At 37.6% G+C, this 12,176-nt stretch overlaps 1 protein-coding gene across 8 annotated transcripts in view; it reads left to right on the top strand.

Annotated features, from left to right (window-relative positions):
* Nucleotides 1-12,176, top strand: part of LOC124621765 (MIT domain-containing protein 1-like) — a 108,805-nt gene that overhangs the window by 80,374 nt on the left and 16,255 nt on the right. For all 8 annotated transcript variants that reach the window (XM_047147179.1, XM_047147180.1, XM_047147182.1 and 5 more), the window contains one exon: nucleotides 7,866-8,020. In XM_047147179.1, coding sequence (XP_047003135.1) covers nucleotides 7,866-8,010 — 145 coding nt within the window. In that variant the 3' untranslated portion in view covers nucleotides 8,011-8,020. The remainder of the gene's footprint in view (nucleotides 1-7,865; nucleotides 8,021-12,176) is intronic.

Here is a 12,176-nt window from a genome sequence, read left to right as displayed (position 1 = left end):
ATATTCAGTTTGCTGCTAAACTTGTACTGACACTGAGAAACATTTTAGACAGAACAAATGAAACAGATTTATACCGATGAGCATAACAGCTGATTATAATTGTCAAATTTGTTTATAATTGACAAAAAAATTCAATAGTTTCACTGTAGGCTGTTGTGCATAAATCAAGCAAATGGACTAATAGGATTGATACTGTTGATAATATGAACTGCAGTGAACAGAAAGAGGAAGAAAGCACAGGTGTGGAGGTAAAGCAGAGACGAGTATTAGTCAAATAAATTTCTATCTAGATAATTATTCAAGTAAGTAGATCATTCAAACAAATTTATTTGCAAATAAAGTATTTGTGAGTTAAATAATGAATAACTTAGAATGCCATTGTATTTTCTGTTTTTACTGTCTTTGAATAAGTGCAGTTTTTATTTGAGAAATAATTTATTAATGGATTGTACATAAATGCGCTTCAGTGCTGCAGTGGGTTAAGTTCCAGATCACAAAGCCAAAAGTTCTGCATTCAATCACATGTTAGTTCTATGATTTTTTTCTGTTACTTATTGCTTCTTTCATCTCTCACGATGAGAAAAATGCGAAGTCAAGTTGTGCCATGTTTTTGGAGTAAATGCTGAACTGCAGGTCTCCTCTTAATTTGCTGTGTTAGTCAATTCAGAGGTGGGAGGAAGTCCAGAGCAAAACACCATGCTTAATAAAGCACTGCAATGTTCAAACCAACCATTGGCTTGTGCACAACTTTACTTGCCTTACAGTGGAACAAATTCAACACAAAAATACTTCATTGGCAGCCCTATTTAACTGGCTCTGAACTTCTATAAGTTTGCCAAAAGCATTTGAGAAGCTCAAATATTATGGTGTCAGAGAATATCTCTTTTGTTCTTGTTGTGTTGTGGTCTTCAGTCCGAAGACTAGTTCGATGTTGCTCTCCATGGCACTCTATCCAATGCAAGCTCTTTATCTCCGAATAAGTGCTGCAACCTACGTCCTTTTGAACCTGCATACTGTATTCATCTCTTGATTTCCTCTATAATTGCCCCCCCCCCTCCACACACACACACACACACACACACACACACACTCACTCACTCACTTTCCCTCCAGTACCCCTTGGTGTCACAAAATGTGTCATATCAATCAGCCCCTTCATTTAATCAAGTTGCGTCACAATTTTCTTTCACTCCAGTTCTATTCAGTACCTCCCATTAGTTACATGATCTAACCATCTAATCTTCAGCATTCTTCTGTAGTGTCACACATCAAAAGCTTCTGTTCTCTTCTTATCTAAAGTGTTTATTGTCCACATTTCACTGCCATACAAGACTACACTCAGACACATACCTTCAGTAAAGACTTCCTAATGTCAGTGGCCTCTGAGACCTTCTGTTAAATGTTAATACTTAACAAGATATAAAATCTGTTAAATCTGAGCTCAAGAGGTTAATCAATAAGCCAAAAATTGATTTTTTTAGGACACTCCTCAGAGACATTCACTGGACTGATGTTTACAGTGCTCATGGCATGGATGAAAAATATAACACTTTTGCTAATAAAGTGCTTACCTTATTTGAACAGTTTTCCCCCAAAACTAACCAAGGTTAGAGCAAAGTCTACGAAGAAGCCATGGATTACTCAAGGAATAGGGGTATCTTGTAAAACAAAAAGAAAACTGCATCTGTCATTCCGAAACAGTTCTGATGTTGATGCTATAGCACATTACAAGAAATACTGCAAAATATTAAACACTGTAATACGGACATCAAAGCAAATATATTACAAGGAAAAGACAGTCATGTCAGATAACAAAATAAAGACAATATGGGATATAGTGAAGGAGGAGACCGGTAGAACCAGGCATGAAGAGGGACAAATAGCATTAAGAGTAAATGATACATTGGTGACAGAAGTTTATAGTGTTGCAGAACTTTTTAACAAACATTTTATAACTGTTAGTGAAAAGATGGGGCTGTCGGGTTTTGTAGATGCTGCTATGGAATACCTCAGACCAGACATTTCAAGTAACTTCCATAATATGAATGTGACCCTCACTAACCCAGCAGTAATAATGTCCATCATAAAATCTTTTAAATCAAAAACATCTAGTGGGTATGATGAAATATCAACAAAGTTAATTAAAGAATGTGATTCTGAGTAAAGTAACATATTAAGCTATCTGTGTAACCAGTCATTTATAAGTGGAATATTTCCTGAATGGTTGAAATATGCTAAAGTTAAGCCACTATTTAAGAAGTGGCAAAGAAATAGCATCAAATTTTCATCCCATTTCACTTTTGCCAGCATTCTCAAAAATTTTAGAAAAAGTAATGAACAATGGGCTTTATAACCATCTTACCTCAAATAACATACTGTCAGAGTCGCAGTTCAGATTTCTAAAGGGTTCTGATATTGAGAAGGCTATCTACACTTACAGTGAAAATGTGCTTAATTCATTAGACAAAAAATTGCAAGCAACTGGTATATTTTGTGATCTGTCAAAGGCATTTGACTGTGTAAATCACAATATCCTTTTAAGTAAATTAGAATAGTATGGTGTAACAGGAAATGCTGCAAAATGGTTCAAATCTTATATCTCTGGCAGGAAACAAAGGGTGTTATTAGGAAAGAGACATGTATTAAGCTATCAGGCATCATCCAACTGGGAACTAATTACATGTGGGTTCCCACAAGGTTCCATTTTAGGGACTTTACTTTTTCTGGTGTATATCAATGACCTTTCATCAGTAACATTACCAGATACCAAGTTCGTTTTGTTTGCCGATGATACAAACATTGCAATAAATAGCAAATCAAGTGTAGTCTTAGAAAGATCGGCTATTAAATATTTGTGAGCATTAATCACTGGTTCCTAGCCAATTCTTTGTCACTAAACTTTGAAAAAACACACTAAATACAGTTCACGAGTATATGCCTAACATACTATGAAAAGCAGATAGAAGAAGTGGGCAGTGTTAAATTCTTGGGATTACAGCTTGATGATAAATTCAACTGGGAGGAGCACACCACAGAACTGCTGAAGCATCTTAACAACTCCCTGTTTGCAATGTACATTAGTGTTTGTAAAATGATTCTTTCATATAGTTTTCATTAAAAAAAAATAATGATCATTCCACTTGTGACCTGTGGAATGGTACATCAGCTTATTTGTTTGAGTTGTAAATATTTGTCATGTATTATTGTTTTTCTGACATGTTCTACATCCTGGAGGACCTCCTCACTACAGATCAATTGGAATGATAGTAAATCTAATCTAATCTACATCTACATTCAATGATAACAGATTTCTCTTCTTCAGAAACACTTCTCACTATTGCCAGTCTATATTTTATATCCTCTCCAATTCGGCCAACATCAGATTTTTTACTGCCCAAATAGCAAAACTCACCTAGTACTCCTTTAGTCTCTTGTTTCCTAACCTGATTCTCTCAGTATCACCTGATTTAATATGACCACATTCCATTAACCTTGTTTTGCTTTTGATGATGATCATCTTATATCCGCCTTTCATGACACTGTCCATTCTGTTCAGCTGTTCTTCCAATTCCTCGAACTTTAAGTCCATAACAAAATGGTTTAGTTCACTGCTAGCCCAATGCACAGATGGCATAACACTGGGGATAGGCTAAAATTCTGTCTTACTCCCTTCTCAACCACTGCTTCCCTTTCATGCCCCTCGACTCTTATAACCGCTGCATGATGTCTGTACAAGTCGTAAATAGGCTTTTACTCCTGCTAGCCTCAGAATTTCAAGGAGTGTATTCCAGTCAACATTGTCAAAAGGTTTCTCTAGGCCTACAAATGTTATAAGTGTAGGTTTTCCCTTCCTTAACTTATCTTCTAAGAAAAATGATAGCATCAGTATTGCCTTGCATGTTCCTACATTTCTCCAGAACCCAAGATTATCTTCCTCAAGGTTGGCTTCTACCACTTTTTCCATTCTTCTTATCTGTGTTAGTACTTTGCAATCCTAAATTATTAAACTGACAGTTCAGTAATATTTACTTCTGTCAGCACCTGCTTTCTTTGGAATTGGGATTATTACATTCTTCTTTAAGTCTGAGAGTATTTTGCCTATGTCTACATCTTGCACAACAGGTAGAATAGATTTTTTATGTCTGGCTATCTCAAGGATGTCAGTAATTTCTAAACAAATGTCATCTGCTCCATTGGCATTTTTTCAACTTAGGTCTTTCAGTGCTCTGTCAAATTCTTCTCACACTCCCCCATTTCTCTGTATCTAAATCCTCTTTCTATTCTATAATGTTGCCTTCAAGTGCATTTCCCTAGTATGGCCCTTTATATATTCACTCCATCTTCCAGATTTCTGATTTTTGTTTAATATTGGTTTTCCATCTGAGTTCTTGATGTTAATACAGTGGCTTCTCATTAATTTGTCCTATAGCCATTTCCATTTGGCCTTTTTTGCAGTTCCTGTAAATCTCATTTTTTAGACTTTGTATTCCCTTTTTCCAGCTTCAGTTGCGGCATTTTCTCCTTCCATCAATTAAATTCCGTATCTCCAGTGAAATCCAAAGATTTCTTCTAGGCCTTCACAATTTCATCTCTCAAAGCAACCCACTCATCTTCCACTGTATTCCTTTCCCCTGTTTCAGTCAGTTGTTGCCTAATGCTCCATCAAAACTCTCAACTACTTCTGGTTCTTTCAGCTTACCCACGTCCTATCTCCTTAATTTCCTACCTTTTTGCAATTTCTTCAGTTTTAGTCTACAGTTCATAACCAATAAATTGTGTTCACAGTCCACATACATCCCCAGAAATGTCTAACAGTTTAAAATCTGTTTCCAGAATCTCTGTCTTACTGAAACTTTTCAGTTTCTCTAGGTCCACATACAGAACCTTCTTTCATGATTCTTACACATTCAGCACAGTCCACATACACCCCCCGAAATGTCTAACAGTTTAAAATCTGTTTCCAGAATCTCTGTCTTACTGAAACTTTTCAGTTTCTCTAGGTCCACATACAGAACCTTCTTTCATGATTCTTAACACATTCAGCACTATGCCCCTATGTAATATGGGCACGCATTTATCAGCCATGTGGACAGTGCCTGTGTCCCATACAGGTGTAGGTTTTCCATTCACTGAAATGTGTTTCTACCACTTGCTACACAACTGACACTTGTAAGATAGCCATAGCAGTTCATATTTTGTCCACTAGATGCAACAGGAGTTAATTTACAAGTGTGTCTTTACTGAACATTTTGTAGCAACATCTGACACTAGCTGGCTGAACTGTCATGAAGAACAGAAAGGGCCTACCAATAAGTATCAAAACAAGGAAGCTGAAGCAAAATGAATTTTCATTTTTTTGGGAAGGGACCTATTCTAGAGATACAATGCAAAAGTAAATGTGATGTATGTTGACTCTCCACAAAACATCAGGCAATTACCAAAGAGGTTTCTGTATGTTCAAAAGAAAGTTTTACAAGAACAGTGAAACTGAATATTGGCATAGATTATAACGTGAGCAAGACTTGTATAGAGCATCAATCAGCTTTACAGCTGCTACCCATTTGCAAGCAAAACAGTCAAGTGGTGGAAAAAACTATTCTTTCATGTTTTCCTAATGTCTGCTGTGAATCATTTCATTTTGTATAAGGGTGTCACCAAGCAGAAGTACTATCTGGTGAAATTTATAAAAGAAGCTGCAGAAGGAGACATTTGATCATTGGAACCAACAACAGCTGCTAGCCTAGATATAAATTTTGGTCGCCATTTTCTGGAATAGATCCTCCACTGCCAACAAAGAAATGCCACATGCTATTATGAGGTTAGCTCCAACAAAGTAAAGAAAGAGACTGGCAGGCGGATAAGGAAAGGAAGCAAAGGGTTGTTCAAAGCCTGCAATGATGGGTTTTGCATACTGCAATGTTTTCAAGACTACCATTAGGAAGAAAATTACGTATAAATTACATGTAATAATTTTTTGTTATAAGATATGAAATAAATATGCACTTCTGATATTTTTTTTATGTCTCATCAATATCTTTGTGAGCAAATGTTTCTGGGGGGAGGGGGCGGGGGGGAGTTGTTTCCTTGTTTTAGGAAATGCTAATGCACCAGTACTGATCTGAACATATATATAAGCAAGCATATTTCCTAATTTATAAAGTAAGAAGTTTAAAATTTTGCTAGATGTGTGCCTTAAGATGCTTGACCGCTATGTAATTATTCTTTAAATTTGCTAGAAAATTGCTGGTTCACCTATGCAATTGAAAAGGAGAGATAGCAGTGTTGAATGTGTTAAACTATGTGTTAGCGATTATCAAATTATGCTTTGCACTAAATTCTAGCAAGCAGCTTCCTCTTTCATTCCTCTCCTCCAGTCCATATTTACCTATTTTTCCTTCTCTTCCTTTTCCTGCCATCAAATTCCAGTCCCTCATCTCAGGTAAATTTTTCGCTCCTTTAACTCATCCTTTTGTCTCATGATACATTTTTTTCAATCTCTTCATCATCTCCAGAGATAGTTGACATATAAACTTGTACTACTGTGGCAGGTGTTCCTTTTGTGTCTGTATTGGATATGATACTGTATTAACTGTGCTGTCCATAGTAACTTACCCACATTTCTATTTTGATCTTCATTATTAGACCTACTCCTGCATTATCCGTATTTAATTTTGTATTTACAACCCTGTTTCTCCTGCCAACAAACTTCACGAAATCCCACTCTATCTAACTTCAACCTATCTGCCCATAACATTCAATGCTCCACCCTGTAGATGCATTTTATTTTTCCTGTTGGGGACATCCTTCTGAGAAGTCCCTGCCTGGAGATCCAAATGGGGTACTATTTTACCTCCAGAATATTTTCTTCAAGAGAATACCATCATCATCCAGTCATACAGTAGAGCTGCATGCCCTTGGTGAAGATAGTGAGTGTAGTCTTCCACTGCTTTAGGCTATTCGCATTACCAGCACAGCAAGGCTGTGTCGGTTGATGTTACAGGGCCATATCAGTTAATCATATAGACTGTTGCCCAAAGGTTGCTGCCCTTCTTTAGTCACTACATGTTTTTCTGGCCTCTCATCAGATCTCTCTCCACTGCGGTTGCACCTAGGGTTCGGGTATGCGTTGAGACACACAAGCCACCACACCACAACAAGGTCTATGGTTCACATTCTTGTTATACGTAAATTAGTTGCCATGGCATATCAAAGAAGCAAAAATAGTTCACTTCACTGATGTTGCAAGTATTATAAGAAAGTCTATTAGACTTCAAAAGTTGGAAATGCAAAGAAAATTTTCTTGAGGGGTGTTTACTGTTTCTCTGCAACTGGAACTTAGATAAAATACAGTACTTGCAATTACATACAGCCCAAAGTGTGACACACTGTTAATAATAATGCATGAAGGAAAATGAATAAATGAAAGAGAATATTCTAAATTCTTGGAGGTTTATATCAGTAAGAATCTGATCTGAAAGTATCATGTTACAGATCCCTTTAGATGTCAGAGCTCTGACTTTTGTGTTGAGGATAACAGCAGATAGTGGAGATGAAAATGTCAAAATTTTGACTTGCTTTCTCTAATTTCAGTCACTAACCTTATCATATCATATTCTTGTTATTTTCATTCTGACATTTCATGTTTTATTGTCATTCAGTACATTATACTGTATGCATATTATTAAGTACTCTACAACATTGTGCCACTAATGAGGTGCCCAATACAAAAACTGAACAAATAAATTACATGAATGATGACAGTGCCGCACAATGCATCACCACCAATTTTTATAAAAAAGGCAAAATAAAATATTTATTTTTAGCTAACTTTGTACTCACATTATACTTGTGCTGTTCTTTTTCAGATTGGACAATGGGTGGATCATTAAAATTGGTCGAGGACTTGACTATTTCAAACCACCAGAAAATAAATTTGCAGTTGGGAACTTTGAACTTGACTTCAGATATTGCTACCAGACCACAGTTGACATTTATCATTCAAAGAAATAAAAGCTAAATGGTAAGATTTGTACAGTAATTTCCTTCTAACCTTATTATAAAATTTATTGCAGCTTCCTGGCAGAAAAATGGTTTAATGCTAACTGTCTCTTACTGTTAATTTATTAAACACAAATGAAACATTTTTGTATCATTTGTGTATTTATTTTAGCACTGCACATTTCAGTGGTTCACACCATCATCTTTTGGTGGAAAATTATGTAGTTTCCTTATGGTATTGGTGAGGAGCACAGATGCTTTTGCACAGGAGCAAACCAAGAGGGAACTAGGTTATATTTTATCTTTTGCTCAGAAGTCAAAATATAACCTGGTTTTCAGTTTTCCAATTGCTGTGAAAAGCCATCTGTGTTCTTCATTGATTTCACATCTGTAACTGTGTGATTTACCACTTGAAGACAAAGGTGTGAAACACAGAAGAATCTCATCATCATCATCATCATCATCATCATCATCGTCGTCATCAGTTCTCAGCTGCATTAGCAGCTTCCTCCTGTGATCCATTGCTTCCTTCTAAATGTTACTGTAAGTGCTGCCATCCACCACAATACCCAGGATGTGAAATCTCTTCCTCCCTCAGCTTCCCTTCCCATCCACCTACCCTTCTAAGACTGTTTTTACAAGATGTTCCTTCTTTCTCAATATATGTCCAATCCAGTTTCCTTTTATTACATTCAAGTATTGTCTTTGGTCTTCCAGTCATCTTTGTACATCTACATTTTTCACTCTTATTCTTTCCATCTTCCACATCCCAAAGGCCTGCAGCCTTGCTTTAGCTTTCTTCCATAGTGTCCATGTTTCAGCACCATACAGGAGAACACTCCATACAAAACATTTTACTAATATTTTCCTCAAGTCTTTGTCCATATTGTTACAAAAGTTTTCCTTTTTTTACAAAATGCTTCTTTCACTATTGTTATCCTGGTTTTCTGTGCTGTTCTTCCAGTCAGTTTCTATCCTAAAAAGTTTTCAATGGTGTTGAGCCACAGTCACACAATACTTTTTAAAAGACTAAACTGTCATTTGACTGTGTTCTACTATATTTATTTTCTGTGCTCTCTAGATTTCAACTTTTATGCCATTATCAAGTACAATGCTAAATGTTGTTAGACCATTATTATGTCATTTTTCTAACATCTTTCATAATTGTATTTGATAACAGCATAAAAACAGAAATCTAGAAAGTGTAGAAGATAAATACAGTAAAACACAGTCTAATGCTGGTTTACTCTTTTAGAAAGTTTGTATCCTGCTTCTTATATATTCACAGCAATGCACATGCACATTCATCATAGTATTGGTTTTCATTCTGTAAATCTTTCTGTTAGCTTTAATGGAATCCACTATATCCTGTAATTCTTTTTCATCTGTTGCTAGAAGGACCATATCATTTGCTAATCTCAAACATCGTATTTTTCATCCTCTGACTGTTAAGCAATTGTCACTCAGTGGGTAATGGTCAGTAATTTTTTAAAGTACAGATTGAAAAGAATACGAGACAGACAATAGCCTTGTCTTACTCCTTTTTATAGTCCTAGCCAGGTGGTACTTTTGCCTCCATCAGTGCTTCCTTATTAAAATATAATATAAAGTCATCCAGTTTTCCAGTCCGCTCTCTTTTCCCACATTATAGCTGCAGGCTTATCCCAAGACACATTATCAAGTGCGTTTTCCAGGTATAAAACACATATATAGGGAGCGGCAAAATGATCTGACAGTTTTAAAGTACAAATAACACAAATATTAGGAGTGATAAAAATGTTTTATTGGTTATTACAGAATAGTGTTAATGGAAATTAAAGAAAACAATGTTGGAACAAGCAATTTCATCACTTTAAGATTTGAAGATGACATCCTTCAAACAGTGCCCTTCTGTGATGAAGCACTCTTCTAATCTCGCACCAAAACTGTCAAATACCTTCCCTAACATTGCAGAAGGCAGGTTGGCGATTTCTTGAGTTATGCCCACCCTAAGTTCTCCCAATGTGCAGGGCTTGTTTGTGTCGGCTCTTGACCACAAGAAAAAATTACAAGTGCTTAGATCAAAGGAGTGTGCTGACCATGCAATATCCCGGAAACATGAGATTACTCGACCATGAAACTTACTTTTCAAAAAAGTCCATCACCTTGCTGGCTGTACGGGCAGTTGCCCCATCCTGCTGGAACCACATTCTACTGTGCACTAAGCATTTTCTCCAAAGTTCAGAGATCAAGAAGTTTTGTAATATCAACAGATAATGTTGCGAATTGACCATAACAGTTTGACCACCCTCTTCAAAGAAGTATGGCCCAGTGACAAGTTTTTGTTACACCACACCACACAGTGACCTTAGGACTATGCAGTTCCTCAGGATTTGTGGCTGACCAATAATGAAAGTTCAGTTTGTTCACATAACCATCCAGATGAAAATGCACCTCATCCCTCATCACTCATCATGAAATTTTTTTAAATACAAGGTGCATTCAAGTTCTAAGGCCTCCGATTTTTTTTCTAATTAACTACTCACCCGGCGTTACTTCTTGACGTAATCGTCCTGCAGACGTACACATTTTTCACAACACTGACGCCATGATTCCATGGCAGCGGCGAAGGAGTCTGTTTTGACCACTGGAAAATCGCTGAGGCAATAGCAGCACGTCTGGTGAATGTGCAGCCACGGAGAGTGTCTTTCATTGTTGGAAAAAGCCAAAAGTCACTAGGAGCCAGGTCAGGTGAGTAGGGAGCATGAGGAATCACTTCAAAGTTGTTATCACGAAGAAACTGTTGCGTAACGTTAGCTCGATGTGTGGGTGCGTTTTTTGGTGAAACAGCACACGTGCAGCCCTTCCCGGACGTTTTTGTTGCAGTGCAGGAAGGAATTTGTTCTTCAAAACATTTTCGTAGGATGCACCTGTAACCATAGTGCCCTTTGGAACGCAATGGGTAAAGATTACGCTCTCGCTATCCCAGAACATGGACACCATCATTTTTTCAGCACTGGCGGTTACCTGAAATTTTTTTGGTGGCGGTGAATCTGTGTGCTTCCATTGAGCTGACTGGCAATTTGTTTCTGGATTGAAAAATGGCATCCACGTCTCATCCATTGTCACAACCGATGAAAACAAAGTCCCATTCGTGCTGTCGTTGCGCGTCAACATTGCTTGGCAACATGCCACACGGGCAGCCATGTGGTCGTCCGTCAGCATTCGTAGCACCCACCTGGATGATACTTTTCGCATTTTCAGGTCGTCATGCAGGATTGTGTGCACAGAACCCACAGAAATGCCAACTCTGGAGGCGATCTGTTCAACAGTCATTCGGCGATCCCCCAAAACAATTCTCTCCACTTTCTCGATCATGTCATCAGACCGGCTTGTGCGAGCCCAAGGTTGTTGTCACACGATGTTCTGCCTTCACTAAACTGTCGCACCCAAGAACGCACTTTCGACACATCCATAACTCCATCACCACATGTCTCCTTCAACTGTCGATGAATTTCAATTGGTTTCACACCACGCAAATTCAGAAAACGAAAGATTGCACACTGTTCAAGTAAGGAAAACGTCGCCATTTTAAGTATTTAAAACAGTTCTCATTCTCGCCGCTGGCGGTAAAATTCCATCTGCTGTACGGTGCTGCCATCTCTGGGACGTATTGACAATGAATGCGGCCTCATTTTAAAACAATGCGCATGTTTCTATCTCCTTCCAGTCCGGAGAAAAAAAATCGGAGGCCTTAGAACTTGAATGCACCTCGTATATCATCAAATCAGTAATTTGCTCTGAAAATGCTTTTCGCTTCACATAGTCATTGGGCTTTAACTGCTGAACAATAGCCATTTTGTATGGATGGAAATGCAGATCAAACCACAAAATTCATCTTACCGAGCGGTCAGACATATGCAAAGCAGCAGCTTGTTTAAGGGTCAGCCCTGAGTACTAGCTTCCACAGCTCTCACTCTATCGATATTCTCTGGTGTCCGGGCTGTCCTTGGATGGCCTGCCAACTTCTGTTTCAACACTGAACTGGTAGCTCTGAAGTTACTCATCCACAGCATAATTGTGTTGCATGTCAGAACTTTTCCTCGCATACCTAAATTAAAATGCCTATGGAACTACTGCTGCACACCAACACAGGAATCACCACTTTTAAAAAAACGCCTCGACAACAAATGTGCAAT

This window comes from Schistocerca americana, chromosome 7 (genome assembly GCF_021461395.2).
Source record: "Schistocerca americana isolate TAMUIC-IGC-003095 chromosome 7, iqSchAmer2.1, whole genome shotgun sequence".
Lineage (NCBI taxonomy): Eukaryota > Metazoa > Arthropoda > Insecta > Orthoptera > Acrididae > Schistocerca > Schistocerca americana.
Note: the sequence above shows the minus strand (reverse complement) of the source record. Positions and strands in the feature narration are given on the sequence as shown.